This window comes from Sycon ciliatum, chromosome 6 (genome assembly GCF_964019385.1).
Source record: "Sycon ciliatum chromosome 6, ocSycCili1.1, whole genome shotgun sequence".
NCBI lineage: Eukaryota > Metazoa > Porifera > Calcarea > Leucosolenida > Sycettidae > Sycon > Sycon ciliatum.
In genome coordinates this window covers 29,707,975-29,728,951 of record NC_088648.1, presented here as the reverse complement: position 1 = coordinate 29,728,951, position 20,977 = coordinate 29,707,975, and the positions used below count along the sequence as shown (strand labels likewise).

Sequence of the window (20,977 nt, the reverse complement as noted above, 5' to 3'; positions counted from 1 at the left end):
ATGCCTTAGGACCATGAACCCCCGACCCGGTACCCACGCCATAGCTATGTGTGTGTGTGATCATTGTGCTGTTGAATGGTCCAATCCAAGCACAAGTTGCTATCTGCTGTAGCATCGCTATCATCGCCTCTGGCGATGGGCGTCAAATGGTCAATGGCAAGAGTACATTTTCATGTACTCTTGTCAATGGCGATCAGTGTGCAGCTTGCATGAAGCGTTGATGTCCCTTTCTATATTTTTTACGCTAACCTTGTAAGCAATGTGACGGGGGGGGGGGGGGGGGACGTTAGTGGACTTTTCCCAATCAGAAACAAAATTTTTGGGAAGAGGTAATGGGCTGCTTTCAGTGAAAACGAATCTTAGACTGAGAGCTTTCATGAAGAGTTGCTGAAAATGTCAAAGAATGCATGACGTCCAATAGCGAGTGCATTCGCGACGAAAATTCAAAGGACATCTCCAACTTTCGATGAAAGCTGGCCCATATTAAAAAGGGAGCTATGCATCTCGTAAAAACTAAAAAAAGTTGCTTAAAACTTAGTAAAAAGCATGCAAACAAAGTGTCCCTCATACGCCGGGAGGTGTATTATGTATGCGGTAAGATCGTGTGCAAACTGTCACATAGCTTCTTTCTTTTTCTTTTTTACACAAAATCATGGCGTCCTTCAGCAGGACGTAGTGATTGCGCTGAAAATTTTCAAATCATGGCTTGTACAGATTAGATTAGGTAGTACTAGATGTCACATAGCTGCAGCTAGAAGTCTAGTATCAGATGTCACATAGCTGCAGCTAGACGTCTGCTCTGCAGACTGCATGCAGACTACAGTGGCACAACGTGCCAGAATTGGCGGTTCAATAAAAAAAAAAAAAAAAACTGTATGTCAATAATGTTGTTTACCCGGCCTGAGGCCACCGGTCTGAAACCTTCGCTGCCATGATTGTGTTCGAGAGTAGTGGATGTACAGGCACTGCAGGACCGCAAAGCAGTGCTCCTGTTGGGATTGTGCTGGTCTCCCCCTCCCCCCCCCCCCCCCCCCCCAGCTATTCCACACGCACTGTGTTGCATGACCGCCGGCAGGTGACTCGCTCCTGTCTTTCCCCCACCACCCAAACACATGCGCCGCCACTCAACGAGACATCCTGCACTGCGGTTGTGTCGTCACAGGAAACTCCTCCTCCCTCCTGCAGGTGTGCTCCCGGCGTTGGTCAAGATGCACTGAGCCATCTGCCGCTTAACCCGGCGTTGGTTAAGATGCACTGAGCCATCTGCCGCTTGACCCGGCACTGATCAAAACCGGAGGGCAGTCATAACAACGGACGCGTTACGACTTTCTCCTCTACGTGGTGTACATCCGAGTGCACCCATCTTAGTGAGTATCCGTGATCGACTGACGGCTGTATCTGATGAGCGCTCGTACGTTCTATGCAGCCGACGACAGGGAGGGCACTGGGCTAGCTTCAGTGTTGAAGCGTCGCCTACATAGCATACTCCCTTACAGGGCACTCTACAAGTTACGAGGCGAACTCCGGATGCGAGTGTGCGCGAGCGGTGCGCTACGTTTGCTGCGATGCCGGCAGTCTGGTCTGCTCGGGAGAGCTCACGGTCGCTAGGTCAATGCCCAGCACTCGGGCGCCTTCCTCGCCGATGTGCTCGCGCAACAACCTCACGCTGTAATCGAACAGCTCCTCTTGCTTGGATTTGTTACTGCACACCAGAGAGAAAACAGAGAGCAATAAAGCATGCCAGCATCGGCATAAGAGAAAACAGAGAGCAACAAAGCATGCCAGCATCGGCACAAGCCCATTGCCATAACCCATTAACTTCGTCGTAAAAATGTTTGTTTTTTGTCGTCCTTGAAATGAACATTGTTCTTTGGGGGGGGGGGGGGGGGCAAAATCGCAAGTCGACCAACACCGTACATGCAGCGTATTTTCCAGAGTACAATCCGCACTTCAAACACTTGTAATCCACTCCCAAAAACCCGTGCGGCTTATTCTACGATGGTCAACTGAGCCGTACATGACATGAATGCGATTTTCGTCGTCCAGCACAGCAAGCTGCGTTCATTTCGGAGGGGGTCCAAGTACGAAATGAACGATGAGCTTTTGCGACGATCCCTAAAGGCTGTCTTGCTGCTTCACACAATCATATTTCCGAATTCACAATCCCACATTTGCTGGCGTTTCAGTCCTTATTCCTGTCCCCTGGCGTCCTATGGCCTTACTTAGGGATCGTCGCAAAGTTTTTTGGCCGTTCCGAAATGCCGAAAATCGCATACACATCATGTACACAATCATGCCGATGTACATATGGGTTTACACATGCATGCGTATAGATAGGGTTACACATGCAGGCGCATAGATAGGGTTACACATGCACACATACAGATAGGGACACACATGCCGATGTACATAATATGGACATGCCGATGTACATAGAGAGGGACATGCCGATGTACAAAGTTAATAGGGACACACATGCCGATGTACAGATAGGGTCACACATGCATGCATAAGGCCAAGTAAAAAAAAAAGCTAGATGATCGTCCCCGTCCGCCCCAGTTTTTGTCAGCGCCCCAAGAAATATTTTATTTTTTAAATCGTGAGTTTTTGCCGAAATCGTTGGTTTTTTACCGTGTGTGCATCATCTACACTGTCTCTACTGCAACTGCTCTTTGTTTAATACTTTCTTTACTATATGGACCACATACTACTAGTATATCACAACGTCAGTATCGATCTGCTGAAGAAAGAAAAAGAAAAAAAGAAAAAAAAAGAAAAAAAGAGAAAAAAAACCTTGATGTTGTTGTGTACACTGTGTGCATGAGAGGGTAAAAAGTAAAAAAATAAAAATAAAATCCTCCCGCCCTCCCCGATTTTTCCAAAAAAAAGGACGATCATCTAGTAATTTTTTTTACTCGGCCTAATCATTATAATAATTTTTGCCGCACTGATCATACTCCTTTTTATTATTATTAATAAAAAGGATTTATGATCAGTGCGGCAAATGCAGAATGAACACCGCACCTTGCCTCGACGCTTTCCACGTACGGTCGGCACTTGGCCATGAAAACCGGCGGGTGACCCGCTAGCTGCGGACTGACGCAGGCGTAAATGATAGACACAGCTGCTTTAGCGGGAGATGGTAGTCTACCTGCGCGGCGGCACACACATGAATACAAGCAGAGCAGATGTTACGCGATTGAATTCCACGGGATGAGTCAGCGGATTATCTAATGGGCACTATGTTGCCTGATGATTGCGAAAGCATGAAACTCTGAGTAGCGACTAAAACGCCTTGATTGCCCTTGCTGCCCTTGCTGCCCTTGATTGCCCTTGCTGCCCTTGATTGCCCTTGATTGCCCTTGCTGTCTCCGTGTAATGGGCAGTGCAGTGAAACCTGTCTAAGACGACCGCTCAAGGGACCTGCAACATGTGGTCTCTGTTACCAGGTGGTCTCCTTATCCAGGGTCATTTGACTGGAAATAGCATCCCTTGGTCCTGGTTATGGTGGTCTTCTGGGGTGGGTGGTCGCCGTATCAGAGTGGTTGCCTTGACAGGTTTTACTGTATAAGCACACAGTGTGAATCAGCGGAGTTTATAACGGGCGCTATCTATGCAGCGTGAGTCGCTAGTGCTAGCGCAGCGCTGTGCCGCGAGTGCACGACATCACCACGGCATCTCAACTGATGATGTCATCGCATAACCTATATAGACGGCTGAGCTGTACGCTGTGCTTTCGGCCAGCAGCATTTGTTCGGATGTGATTAATCTCCATGACTGTACAGTGGAGCTTGCCTAGTGTGTACTCTGCAAAGTTAAGACATACAGCACTGTCGGGTGCTGAAGAACTTCTCGGGTCTCAGTGTTGTAGCCCAGGCCATTCTTATTGGTCATGTAGAATATTATTAGAAATCTCTAAAAAGATTGCATTGACTTGTCAGTCTGAGCACTCTGGCTAGGTACGTTTGATGCCCAGCTACTCCCAGGCAGAGGTTACTCACCCACTGCTGTGAAGCCGTCAAGCCACGCCTGCGAACCAATCTCCTCATGCACGTCATCTCCCGGGTGGACACTCGTGACCGTCACGCACGTGTCCCGTAGGCGACGCTGCAACACCGCCGTCATCATTACCTGCGCAGCGACAACCACACGCACGCACATACACGCACACACGCGCGCGCGTACACCAACAGTCCGGATATGACAGAATTCCACTTTATCCAGCCTACAATTTAGATCCACAGCACTTTGGTAAATGAAAATCTCTCCGGTCAATACCGGACTCCACTCGGTACAGGGATGTACGTTAGATGCACAGCACTTAGTGCATGAACATGTGTCCGGTCACCGCAGAATTCTGCTTGCTACTTGCTACAGGCTCCGGCAAACACAGGTCTTACTGTAGTTTTATCCTTACAGAAACGCATCTACTACTTTAATTAAAAAACTTTAAAAACTATTCACGGTACTCTAATCTCAGGAATTTTAGGTGCTCAAAATTTAAGGCGTGAGAGAAAAAGGCCAGGTTTAGGTGAGCAGAAATTTTAGGTACAGGGAAGCAGTTCCCTATTGGATTGTATGTTTGTGGTGGTTCGGTTATCGAAGCTTTACAAAAAGCTTGAAACAGATGCAAGTTTGAAACAGATGCACCGAAAGTACCAATAATTTGTGAAATTGCTGTAAAGAGTGGTTTCACGTCAGTTGGTCATGTGACCAAGTTTGTGCAGAAAGTGATCATGGCATGTGGACAGTGGAACCAACATGGCCGACATCATGTCACATTGTGACCCATAGATGCAAGGGTTTGTGCGGAGTTGTAACCAACATGGCTGTCCCTGCATGGTGGTCGTGTCACAGATGTTAGAAGACAGTGCGGTTCCGACCCTCACCTGGTACAGCTTGGTGTTGGCGTAGACGCCGAGACGGTTGAACGCTTCCCGGGAGTTGGTCTTGCCGGTGGCCATGTTGCCAACGAAGACGTGGCCAGTGGACGACACGGAGACTATGCGTGCATCCGCACCGCACTTCGCCATGGCCGGCACGAGGCGAGCAATCAGCAGGAAATGGCACAGGTAGTTGGTCTGTGAGGAAGCACGCGACCGGGATAAGACAGTACTGAAAGCCGGGAATTTTCGGTGGTGTCACATTTTCGGTATTTCCCAAAATCACCGGCTCGGTAGCGCGAAAATTTCAGTTTACCAGTTTTCCAGATCCAAAAATGCATTTTGCACACTGTGTGGCATGGCATAGGTGAATTTTAGGTCTCGTTTTATTTTAGGCAAAGATTACCTGCACCGAAGTTTCCGAAAGTACATCTCCACCGAAATGTTCCGGTTTTACATACAAGCACATGTACCGTAAGAACCGGCTTTTATGACACAATACTGCCATGTATGGAACACTCCTGCATGTGTACGCCGGAAAACATGACACCAGATTTTAATAATACGGCAAGATGTATGTACGCTCCCACGCTTTCTTGAAGAACACACATCTTTTCTTAAAGGGGAAGTTAAGGCAAAAATCAAAATTTCACCAGTTGTAGTCTAACTCGCGCTCTTCCACTGTAACTGGGTGACTGCGCCCTACTAGATGGGGATTTGTATGCAAAATGTCACTAAAAGCGCCATTTCGTTCTTATAAAAGCACGGATGACCGCGATTGGCCCATATGTTGTAGTCTTTCGGACGCTGAGTCGACTGGTTTTGGTCTGAAAAGGCTGCGATGCAGCGTTCCTCCTTTATTCCCAATCGAACATGGTTGAACAAGCGGTCACGTGCTCCTGCGTACACCAGTCACCTGGTCACCGTGCCTGCAGGGTACAACTTACTAGCCTGTTTGACCTTTTTTGGGTGCACTCCTGTCACTCGAGTTGAACCTTGGTGTGAAAGTTGTCGCCGGCTGGCGTGGTGACCAGGTGATTTGGGCACCCAGGAGCACGTGACCGCATGTTCAGCCATGTTCGATTGGGAATAAAGGAGGAACGCTGCATCGCAGCTTTCTCGGACCAAAACCAGTCGACTCAGCGTCCAAAAGACTACAACATATGGGCCAATCGCGGTCATCCGTGCTTTTATAAGAACGAAATGGCGCTTTTAGTGACATTTTGCATACAAATCCCCATCTCGTAGGGCGCGGTCACCCAGTTTTGGTGGAAGTGCGCGAGTTCGATTGGGATTAAAGTAGGAAGGGAGCGTCTCAGCTTCCTCGGACCACGACCATTCGACTCAGTACCCCGAAGACTACAACTGGTGAATTTTTTTGCCTTAACTTCCCCTTTAATGCGTGCAAGCTCCACTGCAGCTACTTCGTTACATGAAAAACCTTACACACACCATCCTCAAATCAAGTGGTCTCTTCGTTGCAAACTACAATATCTCGATCGATTGAGATATCGTAATTTGCAACGAAGAGACCACTTGATTTGAGGATGGTGTGTGTAAGGTTTTTCATGTAATGAAGTAGCTGCAGTGGAGCTTGCGCGCATTAAGAAAAGATGTATGTTCTTGAAGAAATCATGGAGAACACACATCTTGCCATAAAACCAGTGCCGTAGTGTCAGGCATACACGCACAGGAGTGTTCCATACATGGAAGTGTTATGACGTAAGAGCGAGTTCCTACGGTGCATGTACATGTACATGTACTGAAGTAGCGGCTAGTGAAGAGTGCAATCTGCGTCGGAGCTGGACACATTGCAGCCTACGTTGTGTGCGCCATACTATTACAGTACTGTCGGGTGTGGACGAACGGAGTGCCGAGAAAAAACAGGCTACGATTTCACCAAGCACAGCAAACTAATGTGTACACGGCGACTCAACTGTGCGTCAACTGAAGTACAGCGCTGCTCAATGAAATCCAGTCGCGTCACTCAAGTGCGCGCCCTGCGTCATTCCGCAGCCCAGTGTTCGCAGGTCTACGCCTGCGCTACGCCCGGAGCGTGCATGTACTTGAGTGAAGCGACTGGATTTCATTGAGCAACACTGTACGCTGCAGCCCCTGCTCAGTAGTTGTCCTAGTCTCAGTACCATTGTCTTTTTTTGTTATTTTCGAGCTGGGTATGTGAACATACTAAAAAACAAACAAAAAAACTTGAAAAATTCATAAGCACGGCCTAGGCTAGGAGGCTGCCCCCCCCCCCCCCCCCCCCCCCAGTCATTTGGCGACCGACAGTACTGCATGCTCTGCAGCTGCACTAAAAGCACATGGTGCAGTGCATGAGGCTGGCGCCAGTACCGTATTCCATTGCAGTACGATAGTATTCCGGAGAGGTCAGTGGTCATTTCTGCTCTGTTTTACTTTCTCTTTTCGTTCGTCCCTCTTGATATTATGTACTTTGTACTGTTGAGGCAACGAACTAAAATAATAAAAACCAAACCATAACATTAATTAAGGTCAATGGTCACGGGGTCATGGGTCAAAGGTCACAGGGTCATGGGTCAAAGGTCACGTTGGGTTCCTCATCCCTCCAGCCACACTACACAATGTTGCAAGCTAAAATTGCATTGTGTGCTGCCCTGCTATTACAGCAAGTCAATCCGGTCCGCCCTGGGAGGAATAGAATGTTTGAGTGGGCTATTTCTAAACATGATAGCCAACTACAGGTCGTCCCCCGTTAATACGAGTCCGGTTAGTACATAAACCCAGTTAGTACATCAGAAATCTCAAGTCCCGGACGAAACGTGGTCACTTCCATACAAATTTTGTCGGTTAGTACATAATTCGTTAGTACATAAACCCCATTAGTACATAACATTTCTCCGGACCCGCACGCCACCTACCTCAATAATACATAATTTGTTGGTCTTTCGGCCTTCCAGTGGAGGCACATGTGTTCTGGTTTCTACTTGTGGACGCAATTAGCTCAGAAATCAGAGCGCACATCACAAGCCGAGAAAGCTCTGTTTTCTTTCCGAGTGACTATACAGGCGCGGCTGGCATGCTATCATGTAAACTGTAGAATCTTCGCTGACTCGACTGTGACCGTTATAACATAATTTTTATGTTATATTGAGGGAATCAAGAATATCTCGCTCCCTAGTCATGGTAGCAAGAAACGCTGAGAAAAGTTGAAAAAAGTGAAAAAATTCTGGTACACAAGCAAGTTATGTACACTTTCGTTTAGTACATAAACCCCGTTAATACATAACATTTGTCAAGTCCCAGAGATTATGTATTAACGAGGGACGACCTGTATTGTGGACATTGAAATCCGTTGAGAAGTCAAACGGCCGCAGGGCGCTGGCCTTGCAGCCTTGGGTACTTACTGCCGGTTCGTTTTTACAGTTTGTACGCAAACTACAGTGCATGTACACGCTAGCGTGGTAAGGGTGCCGGCCCCGGTTATTCCAATGCCCACGACAGAAGTATCCATCACAACTGACTAAATTTACTGGAACTTGGATTCATGTTTTACAATCACTAGAAAAAGAAAAAAAATTCACGGTTCGCGTGAGACTCGGCCAAAGGCCCAGTTTTCCGCATTCGCAGGAACGCCACCACCCTCTTGGATCAAGGCGCAGATACAGCTCCTAAGCGGTGGGAGGTGAGTAGAAAGCAGACTTCTAAAACACAGATGAGTGATAAGATGTGATTCCAGGGGGAGGGGGGGGGGGAGAGAGAAAGAGAGAGAGAGAGAAAGAGAGAGAAAGAGAGAGAAGAGAGAGAGAGAGAGAGAGAGAGAGAGAGAGAGAGAGAGAGAGAGAGAGAGAGAGAGAGAGAGAGAGAGAGAGAGAGAGAGAGAGAGAGAAGGGACGGCATCAGGTCACTGTCGTTACAAAGTAGAGCATTGACGCACAATATACTCCTGCTCAAAACGCTGCCGCCATTATCGTCCTTACCTGGAATACGGACTCTATCTTGTCCTCAGTCAGCTCTGCAGCCAACAGCAACAACAACAACGACAACAACAACAACAACAACAACAACAACAACAACAACAACAACAACAAGAACAACAAAAAAAACAAATGTCTGATCTCTTATTGGCCAGAGGCCATCGTGAGAATAAAGATTTGAAACAAAAGGCGAACGGGGAGAGAATTACGGTAGCAGGCAGTGCACGGGACAACTACAGTGCTGCTCCATGAAATCCAGTCGTGTTACTCACGTTTGCGCCTTGCACCATTCCCCAGCACAGTGTTTGGAGATCCAGGGCTGCGTTACGCTCGGCGCGTACTCGAGTGACTCGTTCGGATTTCATTGAGCAGCACTGTACTTTTACAACCCACTGCACAGGACTAGGGTGACTAGACATTCGGGCTCAGCCAAGAGCATACTCCTCCCCCCCCCCCCCCCCCTCCACCACCATACACACACGCACACACACACACACACACACACACACACACACACACACATGTCAGACATTACTTAAGTAGCGCAAGCATACCGTATAAACTGGGCTGATGGCTACGGCTGGACGTTAACTGCGTTGAATGCGGATGAAACGGCGTTCATGAAATTGTCTAGCTGGGGCATATTTTTGACTTGCCCTAGGCACAGACACCACATGCATGTCTCCCCCCCCCGGCACAGACACATGCATGCCGTCACCCGGTACAGACACATGCACCCCCCCCCCCCCCCCCCCCGGCGCAGACACGTGGATACCTCTCTCCCCTCGGCACAAACATGGCGACATCACTCGCGCCTAGTGTTGTAAACCACCAGTTCTCAATTGGGAAAGGCCTTCGCGCTTATGGCATTGTATTCGTTGAAATGTTGTATTTCGACTCCGCCGTACCGCTGATGTTGCTGCATGGCATACGCTATATGCGTTGTGTGCGTTTTGCTGTATACGCTGTTATGTCCAGTTTTATATGCTTATGTTTTGCATGTACGCTGTTTCTGCATGCTATAAATAGCTGGTGTTATTAGTGTTCATTGTTAATTATTCGATGGAGTGAAATATACTGTGTAAAGGAAAGAGTTGTCCTCGTGCCGTGTGGTCGTACGATCCTGACAATTTAGAGAATCTTAGAGGGTTCACAACATTTGGCGACCACGCCAGGATAGGAGCGAGCATGGCAGAGGAACTATGGAACAATTTGGAAGCCAGCTTTATCGACAATGGAGAGCGGTTAGGATTAGAAGGCGAGTTGTTGAAGGTACATGTTGAGCAGAGGCTCCAACAGTACGCGGAGCGTGAGGAGCGCAGTGCCAGACGGCGAGAGGAGGCGCTCCGCACCGAGTTTGCCAAAACACTAAAGGAGATTAACGAGCGCATCGCCAATGCGCAGGAGGGTGAGGGTAAAGCCACGATGGGAGGTACAGAGGAATCTCCCAGTCACAGCGGTGGGCGTCAACCGGTGATGAAAATCCCCTCATATGATGGAACGCAGCCATTGGAGCGTTATCTTGACCTGTTCGAGGACATCTGTTCCAAGAACGAGTTCGAAGAAAGCGAATGGCTGCTGCGACTGCGCATCGCGCTAGCGGGTAGCAAAGCGGAGAGGATATGTATTGGATGCAATAATTACGAGGAAGCAAAACGAGAGTTGCTTGCCTCGCTCGGAAAGACTCCGGATAAAGCGTGGAAGACATTGCTGACAGGCAAGCAGCGGTCAGATGAGTCGTTTCATCAATACGTTGTCCGTGTTTGCCGAGAGGTAGAGGTGTGGGCCACACTCGCTATGACAGAAGATGGCGAGGTGGACACCAAGTATAGCGCCGATATAGGAAAAATGTCCCCGGTGCTGCAAGCAATGGCAAAGCAGGTAATCTTGGAGCAATGCGGACCTGAGATGAAGACGTACCTGGTCGAACGGCAGTGCTACGGGATGTCACTGCGCCAGGTACAGGAGCACGGCGCGTCTTACCAGGTCGCGCACGGACGACAGGGTGATACTGCCAGGAAGCCAGTAGAACGATCCGTGCCAAGGCCCACGGCGTCGGCACAGTGCATGGCGATATCGGTCGCAGATGCAGAGAAGCAGCTAAAGTCGCTGCCACTGGAAGGGAGAAAGGGTTTTCTGCAGCGAGAGAGACTCTGCTGGAACTGCCTTAAGTATGGCCATATGGCCAGAGAATGTCGGTCAGGCTCGAGATGCACGAAATGCCAGAGGAAACACCACCTGCTAATACATGATGTGTTGGAAAGAGCAGGTTACAGCCGGGAGAAACCGACTGAGATAGTTACGGAGAAGAATGTTGGGTCGTGCTGTCTACACTCGCCAAGTGTGCGGCTGATGACCGGAGTGGCACGAGTTGAGGGAAGAACTCGAAACGCGAAGGTTCGCGTGTTCCTGGACTCGGGTGCTGAGGCGTCATTCGTGACTGCAGCTTTGGTGTCAGCAATCGATGCAGAACACGTTGGGGTTGAAAATGTAGAGGTGAAGCCGTTCGGCGCGGAACCAACCCAACAGCGCATGGATAAGTACGCCATCACGATCCAGGGTAGCTCCGCTAGCATTCGGGTACGCGCGTTCGTGAAACCAACGCTTGAGCTGGACCTGAAGTGCGCAAGTCCGCAGACCATTGCGCAGTGGCACAGTTGGGGAGTAGAGCTGAGTGACAAGCCTCAACAAGGGACATCAGACGAAATACATATGCTGATTGGTGCAGACTATATCAACGCGGTACTGCACAGCAAGAAGGAAGTTAATGGTGAGACGGTGTGGAACACAGAGATAGGTAATGTATTATCTGGTCCAGCGTCTGCACCAAGTCGAAACAGTCAGCCGGTAACCGTGTCATGTGTCACAGCCCACATCGACAAACTATGGCAGTTGGATGAACCTCCAGAACAACATCAGCACCTGCCATCTTTCCCGCTATGTCGCCAGGGCAGCGGGTACCAAGTGGGTCTCTTGTGGCGAAATGAGCGTCGGCCAACGGATAACTTTGCTCAAGCTAGAGTCATCGCAACGCGGCTTCTTGAAAAGCTGAAGAGGAATGGGAAGCGTGCGCTCTATGATGATGTGCTGATCAGGGAGTACCGCGAGCTTGGAGCAATTGAGCTGGAGCCATGTGAGAGCGATGCCGGGTACTATGTACCGCATCATGGTGTGTTCCGCGAGCACGCTGCAACCACGAAGTTAAGAGTGGTGTTCAATGCCTCGGCGACGGCTCCAGATGGCAAGTCGTTGAACGACATGGTTGACCCTGGACCGTCGCTATTGCCGAGTCTCGCAGGTATGCTATTACGGTTCCGTGAATATAAGAGCGCGCTGCAAGCGGACATCCGCAAGGCTTTCTTCATGGTCGCGGTTAATCCCGAAGACCGTCCGTACTTGCGTTTCTTGTGGCCCGGTCGAAGCGACAGCGATGAACTGTTAACCTGGAGGCTAACGAAACTGCCATTTGGCGTAAACTGCTCGCCGTACATGCTTACTGCGGTGATTCAGCATCACTTGAAGGAGCTACGGGCGTTGTCTGCACCCAAAGAGCGAGATCGTATTGATCTCTTGCTCACGAGTTTCTACGTTGACGATTTGGTCTCTAGTGTCTCAAATGCCTCGGAAGCTAAGGAGATGCAAGAGTTCAGCGTGCGTGTGCTTACGGATGCTGGCATGGAGTTACGCAAGTGGCGAGGCAACGAAATCCCGTGCGATCCAGAGGCCGGAGATAAAGTTCTCGGTCTGAAATGGAAAACCAGTGATGACTTGCTCAGCATAGCAGCGCTAGGCGAGTCCGATAGGCCGTCTGTTTGGACCCGGCGATCCCTCCTCAAGTGTGTTGCATCAGTGTTTGATCCGCTAGGTCTAGCAGCACCGGCAGTTGTGCCGGGAAAGATACTGCTACAGCAAGCCTGGAAAGTCGGAGGCGACTGGGATGATAAGTTGCCTGATGGCATCGCAGCCGCATGTGCGCAATGGTGGGGAGAGTTGGCCGAAGTGGTGAGCATTGACATACCACGTTGGATTTGTTGCACTCTTGAGACGCCGATTGCGCTTCATGCCTTCGCCGATGCCAGTGAGAAAGCGTTTGGATGTTGTTTGTATGCAGTCGTCAATGGACAGTCGCACTTGGTATTTGCCAAGGCCAAAGTGGCACCTGTGTCTCCGCCCACGTTAGCCCGCCTTGAGTTACAAGCAGTATGTCTAGCGGCTCGCTACGCTGAGTTTGTGGTGAAGGAGCTGCGTGTGACCGTCACGCAAGTCTATGGCTGGACTGACAGTCTCACTACCGTTCATTGGATCAGTAATCCATCGTACAAATGGAAAACATTTGTGGCTAACCGCGTCAGTCAAGTCCAAGAGATATCGAAGAAGGTCGGCATTGTGTGGAACCATTGCCCGGGCCTTCACAACCCAGCAGATTTACCGTCGCGTGGGAGTAGTGCACAGCAGATCCGTAGTCCGTTCTGGAGGGGCGGACCAACCTGGATCACGGAGCCCAATGACTGGCCCACCGCATCCTCAACCGCAGCTACAGATGAGTCCAGTGTAGAAGTACGAGTGTCAGCCACCACCTGTAGTCGAGAATCTGATAAGGAATGGTGGCTCCGATTCAGTAAATGGTCGAGGGCACAGGGCATGGTGACTTGGATGTTGCAGTGGAAGCACACTGAGCCTCGTGCTGAACTCTATTTTGCAGCAGACAACGTATTGTACCGCATCGTTCAAGCCGCATGTTTCGCTGAGGATCTTGAGCTGATCAAGCAAGGTCAACCAGTGAAGCCCGGGTCGAAGGTGTATCAGCTTGCACCGTTTCTAGATGAGCATGGAGTGCTCAGAGCCGGGGGACGACTTCAGCACAGCGAGTTGGCGTATGGAGCCAAGCACCCAGTCCTGTTAGGCAAACATCATCTGACCGAGTTGCTGTTGGAGAAAAAGCATGTTGAAAGGATGCACCAAGGTGTAGAAGGAGTCTTGTCGTTCATCCGTCAGAAATTCTGGATTATCGGTGGTCGACGAGCGCTACGCAACATTACTCAGCGATGTGTTACATGCCGCCGCTACAAGGCTAAGGCTGCCTCAGAAGTCTGCCCGCCGCTGCCAGAAGACCGAGTTGTTCACGAGAGGCCGTTCGCAACTACCGGCATCGACTATGCTGGTCCGCTGTACGTGCGCCGTGGTGAGTCATCTCCGAAGGTATGGATAGCATTGTTTGTGTGTGCCACCACCAGAGCAGTTCACTTGGAGGTGGTCGATAGTTTAAGTACCGAGTCATTCTTGATGGCATTTCGGAAGTTTGTCGCGAGACGTAGTTTGCCGTCTCGGATCAGGTCTGACAACGCTACAACGTTCAAGGCGGCATCTGACAAACTGAGTGTGCCATGGATGTTCAATCCTCCAGCTGCACCATGGCATGGAGGCTTCTATGAGCGAATGGTTGGTACAGTGAAGAGTGCCTTAAAAAAGGTAATGGGAACAGCGTTTCTGAAGGTCCAGGAGCTTGAGACCCTCTTGTATGAGGTTGAAGCAGTGGTGAATAGTCGTCCGCTAACGTATGTGTCTGATAGCCTGGATGAGCCACCAGTAACCCCTGCAATGATGATGGGTGACATCTGGATGTCGTCAGAGAAGCCAGCAGGTACCCTGGACGCTGCGCAGATGTCATCGAGATTGCGTTACCTCAGTCGGACACTGGAGCATGTCAAGAATCGTTGGGAGGTGGAGTACCTCAGTCAGCTGAACAAACACCAACAGACCATGTCGCGCCCTTTAGCTGTGGGTGATGTTGTCTTTGTTCTCGATGATACCAAGCGCAAACAGTTCTGGCGTTTGGGACGGATCATCGAGTTATTCCCTGGTCGAGATGGCAAGCGTCGTGTTGCCAAGGTTAAGTTGAGTACCAGTACCCTGTTGAGGCCGATCCAAAGGTTAGTGCCATTAGAAGTATCGTCACAGGACGTGGCTCCTGGGCTTGCCGATACCGCTCAACCTGCTATCGTCCCTCAGCAGCCAGCATATGAACCGCCAGCACCGTTACCACCACCACGGCAGCAGGAGATGACGCGTTCTGGGCGCGTAGTCAGAGCCCCGGATCGTTTTTGACTTGTGTGCATTGTTGTACGGCGGTGAGAAGCCCTTTGGTGGGGAGAATGTTGTAAACCACCAGTTCTCAATTGGGAAAGGCCTTCGCGCTTATGGCATTGTATTCGTTGAAATGTTGTATTTCGACTCCGCCGTACCGCTGATGTTGCTGCATGGCATACGCTATATGCGTTGTGTGCGTTTTGCTGTATACGCTGTTATGTCCAGTTTTATATGCTTATGTTTTGCATGTACGCTGTTTCTGCATGCTATAAATAGCTGGTGTTATTAGTGTTCATTGTTAATTATTCGATGGAGTGAAATATACTGTGTAAAGGAAAGAGTTGTCCTCGTGCCGTGTGGTCGTACGATCCTGACAATTTAGAGAATCTTAGAGGGTTCACAACACCTAGTAAGCACTCAGTGACTCACCGAATTGGTGTCCGATGATGCCCGCATTGCAGCAGAGTATGTGCAGGTGATCATGCTCACTCATGAACTGCTCAGCACATTGTACGGTGGAGGACATGGATGCCAGGTCTAGCTTGACATACGCCACGTCCAGCGTTTGACCTGGCAGCTCTTTCCGCATTCTCTCCATTGCCTATATTGTGACAAGAACATCAGCATTACACACAATACACTCAAACCTCGTGTATCCGGGCGGTCCGGGACCGAGCCGGCGAGCAGTGCACGTAAATTTGAAATGTCCGTAACTCCGAATCACAAACATTTGTATGGGGAAAGGCCATAGATATGGCATAATTATGACGTCACTACTTCCACAAAAAGTGACAAAAGAGTAGTAATATTTCCACTGCAACTCGCCCAAAGGGTGCCTGCCTGCCCGGTAGACTGAAGTGCCCGTAACTTTGGGGTCTGGATAATCGAGGTATGAGTGTAAATTACAAAGAAGCTTCTGTTGCAAAATGATGATCAGATATGCACCCATTGTTTGGTCACATGGTCTCCTTCTGTTGCTACAGTGAACCCTCAATACATGCAGTGGTGTTCTGGCTACCGTCGGCACAACCTTTTCAACACCATCCGGGGTTTGTTGTTTACGCATGTTTTCTACACATTTCCTCCGTTGATATCTGATCTACATCACAAGTTCACCTGCACACGCCTTACACATGCCACAATGGCTGTAGCGTAGCCTCTATGATTTAAAATTTTTTTTCATACTCCCCACCTTCCAACCCGGCAAATATTTAGATTTTGATAAAAACGATTCAAAGCCTCTCAATTATTTTGTAATACTTAGAAATATAAGAGCCTGTATGATCATACTGATCTACTGTCGTGGACATGGAAATGCGGTCGATTGACCGGGGCCGGCGCCCGCAGCGCGTACAGAACGCTGCATGCAGACTGCAGTGCACATGTTAATCCAACCATGCAGCGCCCTACAGGGCATAAATGCATGTGTGTACCGCTTGTCCACAGCTGCATGGCCAGCGCCCTGGGGCCGCTAGACGTGCGGCCGGATTTCCATGTCCACGACAGTAGGACTAGGAGTGAGCGTAGTGCTGCATTTTGAAGCAGCGGCTGCTATACAAGGACCGGCTTACGCATGCGGCCTGCGATTTAAAACATTTCCAAAAGTGCGGCTTCTACTCCAGGGCGGCTTCTATTCAAGTGCGGCTCTTGTACAAGATTTTAGGGTTAGTCACCTGGCATGAAACTCTGCCATTGGCATTTGCGGGAGTCCAAGTGGCCTTCAGCAAGCTGCAAATCATGGGGGCAGTCCCCTACTCAATCTCAATCTCAGGGGTAGTCCCCTACAGGTACATGTACATGCATATGGGAGCAGGTCATCCTTTTACAGTCAACCTACCCTTATAACGATAACCCCTGTAACGATATTACCCTTATAACGATATTTTTCTGTCAAACCAAATCACTCCATTGACTTGTGTATACAATGCCTTACCTCTATAACAATATTGCTATAACGATATTACCCCTATAACGATATAAAATGGGCTGACCAATCGACATTTTCCATTTTATAACAATATCTAGCAGGCAGCATGTAGAGACCAATATCCAGGTAGGGCAAGCTTCACTTGATAAGTCACTGGGACATGACGAAATGCAATGGGGGCACCAGTGGGCACCTTGCTGTGCACATAATGTGCATGTACGTCAGTTTTTTATGCTATGAAGAGTGTAAAAAATGAACAGAATTCATGCATTATGACGTATGTGTATGAAATGAACCAGTTACCCCTATAACAATATTACCCTTATAACAATATTTCTTGGTGTGACGCAAATATCGTTATAAGGGTAGGTCGACTGTACTTGACACAGCTCTTACCTGCTCTACTCTGCTCTGTGATCTGCAGGCCATGATGACCTTGGCCCCCATCCTGGCCAGGGCTTTCGTAGTCTCATAGCCCGTACCGGAGTTAGCACCGGTTACGATTGCAACACGACCACGCAGGTCCACTGTCGGGAACGACTGGCGAGCTCCCATCGTCCGAATCCGAGTTCGCTTCTCTCACTCCCAGTGCGACATCCACCGTGGCGAGCAGCGTGGTCGAGTCAGCAGCAGACTACACAGTAGATCTACTAATCCCTGTTCGCCCACCCCCTGTGATGCTGTGGCGGCTCCTCGTGCAGCTCGCGGGCCGGCCCTGTCCTGAGCAAGAACCGCGCAACTCCGCAACTCAGAAAACAAGGCGGTTTCGTCCGTTTGGAAGATGCCACACTGCTGCGACGAAGAGCCTAGTAAGTAATTAGTTAGTTGGAACCCGCCGTCAGAGGCTCGTCACGTCAGCCGGCCGGCCCATTCCGTGATAATTTGAAGCCTGAGGCCTAGTGAGGGTCACGAGGAAAGAAACCACTAAAATACTAATGTCCTGCGCTAGCTGACAACTACAACGTACCTCGTCCTTTGAATGGAAATGTCGCCGGTCATTCCATGCTGTGCTCAAGATTTATGAGGGTCTATTTTGATCGATTACCAATGCGAATTATTTGCCAATGGCAATGGTCAAAAATTCCTCCTCCGTCCTTGCTGGCTTGGCTGGCTACTTCAATACTTGCTGTGGAAACGAAGCGAGAACACTGCCATGATTACGTCCAAATCAGCTCCCAGGATTTCCTGATTTTTCATTTTTTTTACAGTGCAGATATAATGTCAGAACTCTTTTTTCAAAAGAAAAAAGAAAGTGCAAAAGAGAGCTGGACAGTCGACATGGATGGAGATTGGAGTGCTACGTGCTGACGCCCGGACTGGCATGTAGTCTACGTACATGTTGTTCGATTTTGACAGCATGTTTAAAGGGGAAGTATACCCTAAAATCAAATTTTCACCAGTTGTAGTCTTCTGGGTGCTGAGTCGAATGGTCTTGGTCCGAGGAAGCTGCGACGCTCCCTTCCTACTTGAATCCCAATCGAACTCGCGCACTTCCACCGAAACTGGGTGACTGCGCCCTACTAGATGGGGATTTGTATGCAAAATGTCACTAAAAGCGCCATTTCGTTCTTATAAAAGCACGGATGACCGCGATTGGCCCATATGTTGTAGTCTTTTGGACGCTGAGTCGACTGGTTTTGGTCCGAAAAGGCTGCGATGCAGCGTTCCTCCTTTATTCCCAATCGAACATGGTTGAACAAGCGGTCACGTGCTCCTGCGTACACCAGTCAGCTGGTCACCGTGCCTGCAGGGTACAACTTACTAGCCTGTTTGACCTTTTTTGGGTGCAGTCATGTCACTCGAGTTGAACTCGAGTTGAACCTTGGTGTGAAAGTTGTCACCTGCTGGCGTGGTGACCAGGTGATTTGGGCACCCAGGAGCACGTGACCGCTTGTTCAACCATGTTCGATTGGGAATAAAGGAGGAACGCTGCATCGCAGCCTTTTCGGACCAAAACCAGTCGACTCAGCGTCCAAAAGACTACAACATATGGGCCAATCGCGGTCATCCGTACTTTTATAAGAACGAAATGGCGCTTTTAGTGACATTTTGCATACAAATCCCCATCTAGTAGGGCGCAGTCACCCAGTTTCGGTGGAAGTGCGCGAGTTCGATTGGGATTCAAGTAGGAAGGGAGCGTCGCAGCTTCCTCGGACCAAGACCATTCGACTCAGCACCCAGAAGACTACAACTGGTGAAAATTTGATTTTAGGGTATACTTCCCCTTTAATACAAGGCGTGCTCCTGACTACATGTATACAACCATAATAATTATAATACATGTACCATACATCTACCGTATTTTCCGGAGTGCGCGCACTTTAGATGTACTATTTTAGGCCCTAAATCGCAGATGCGCACTAAGCAGTATGCTCCGAATATGAAATGCATGATTGTACTTCAATGAAGATTGAAGTGCGCACCCCCGATGAAGATTGGGGGTGCGCGTTATACAAAGGCGCGCACTATACTCCGAAAAATACGGTATTAGTCTGACTGCCGATTTTCAAAAGCCTGTTTTACGTTTCCTTTTTATGCTGACAAGCTGAAAGTTTGTATGCTGGTAGGCAGCCCCTTTGGTACCTGTGTAGTTGGCCATCGCGGAGCTGTGCACAACCTCGCGAAATCGTCGACTTTTGATTTCGAGGTTCGAACAACACGCACCCCATGCGCTGCTCAAAGCCGCACAAATTTGAATACCTGAGCAGGTGATGTCTACGGCTGTCACCAGACCTCTAGTCGAGCAGCTCCTTCGACAGGAGGAATCCATCGAGGAAGTTGTTGCTGCCACCAAGGCAGCCAAGGCGGCCCAACGCACAGCTAATCGCCAAGATTAGGCAATGGCCCTCTCCTCCCTCAGGGATACCCTGAGTGACGACCACAGGCGGACTCTGGATCTAGCCGCAGAGAAAGGTGCCTCCAGTTGGCTCACTAGTCGGCCATCTCGCCGGTTCCAGTTTACCATCCACAAGGCTGGCTTCCGGGATGCCCTATGTCTGCGCTACGGCTGGACCCCTCCCCGGTTGCCGTCTCACTGCACCTGTGGAAAGCCCTTCGACACCACCCATGCCCTATTAGTCAGTTGGCCGGTTTCTCAAAAAGTGCTCGTTTCTGATTTCCTGTGTCGATTTGAGTCCAACATTTCGTGGGTGGTTGGCCGTGTTGGAGATCGGCAGGGCAAACAATTTCGCGCTTGGGTGCCTTTTCTGGGTTGGGGCTGAAGGGAGTTACGGCGACTTGTTTGAATACGAAGACGAACACTGTGCAAATTAAGCACATGCTCAAAACACGCATATGCGAATTCTGCGCAAGTGAAAAGGATGATGACGTCCGCCCACGACTAAATTTCAAACTTACTTGACTGGTTCGACAATTGTGTTTTTGCTTTCATCCAATGCCGATCGCATGGCCTCTCTAAGTTTCTTTGCCGATCTGTCCGACAACCTAGACAGGTAGATGGCAGATAAGAAGGTGCAAGTGTTTATGATTCCTGTTGTTAGTGGTCTTGTCCGACATGGCAGACGATTTGGGGCTGGAAACTGTTTCCTTGGCGAAAGCTTCAGGTGAAGGAGTGAAATGCATTTGTCACAACCCGAATTTTCCTGCTCATCAGCCTCTCAAGCGCTTGACGGAGACTACCTGGACTACCCTATGGAATGCAGCTGAGACGAAGAGAGATGACACTTGGATGTCGATCGGAAATCTTGATAGAGAAACTTGCGGCGAAGTTCTATACCACAAAGCCTGCTACAAGTGGTACACAAACAAAAAGACTTTGAAGAAGACAGCCGTTGCTGAGTCTGTCCGGCCCGTCGAGGCTGTTGGTGGCGACGAAGGCAGTGAAGGTGATGATGATGATGATGACAGTGATGACAGCGAGCCTGAGCAAAGAGATGTTGAGCCCCCCAAAAAGCGGACCCGTTCCAGTGGGAGCCAGACAGATTTAAATTTGTGCCTATTCTGCCAGCACCTGTCAAAAAGAAGAAGTGGGAAAAAGGAGCCACTGACCCAATGCATATCGTTCAGTGCGAGCAATAACATCGTCAATGCTTGGCCACGCGTCCTACGGAGGGTGCTGCTGTTGTGCTGGATGCAATGGCCACCATACAAGGTCTTGTGTCCGTGCC

At 49.5% G+C, this 20,977-nt stretch overlaps 1 protein-coding gene across 1 annotated transcript; it reads right to left on the bottom strand.

Moving 5' to 3' along the window:
* Positions 1-1,025: 1,025 nt before the first annotated feature.
* On the bottom strand, positions 1,026-17,962 carry LOC135819858 (WW domain-containing oxidoreductase-like). Its single transcript, XM_065333140.1, has 7 exons — positions 17,247-17,962; positions 15,353-15,524; positions 8,840-8,874; positions 4,890-5,081; positions 4,002-4,131; positions 3,025-3,151; positions 1,026-1,702 (listed from the first exon to the last, which is right to left on the bottom strand). The coding sequence occupies exons 1-7, from the start codon at positions 17,403-17,405 to the stop codon at positions 1,552-1,554; spliced, it is 966 nt and encodes a 321-aa protein (XP_065189212.1). The 5' UTR covers positions 17,406-17,962; the 3' UTR covers positions 1,026-1,551.
* Between the last annotated feature and the right edge of the window lie 3,015 nt (positions 17,963-20,977).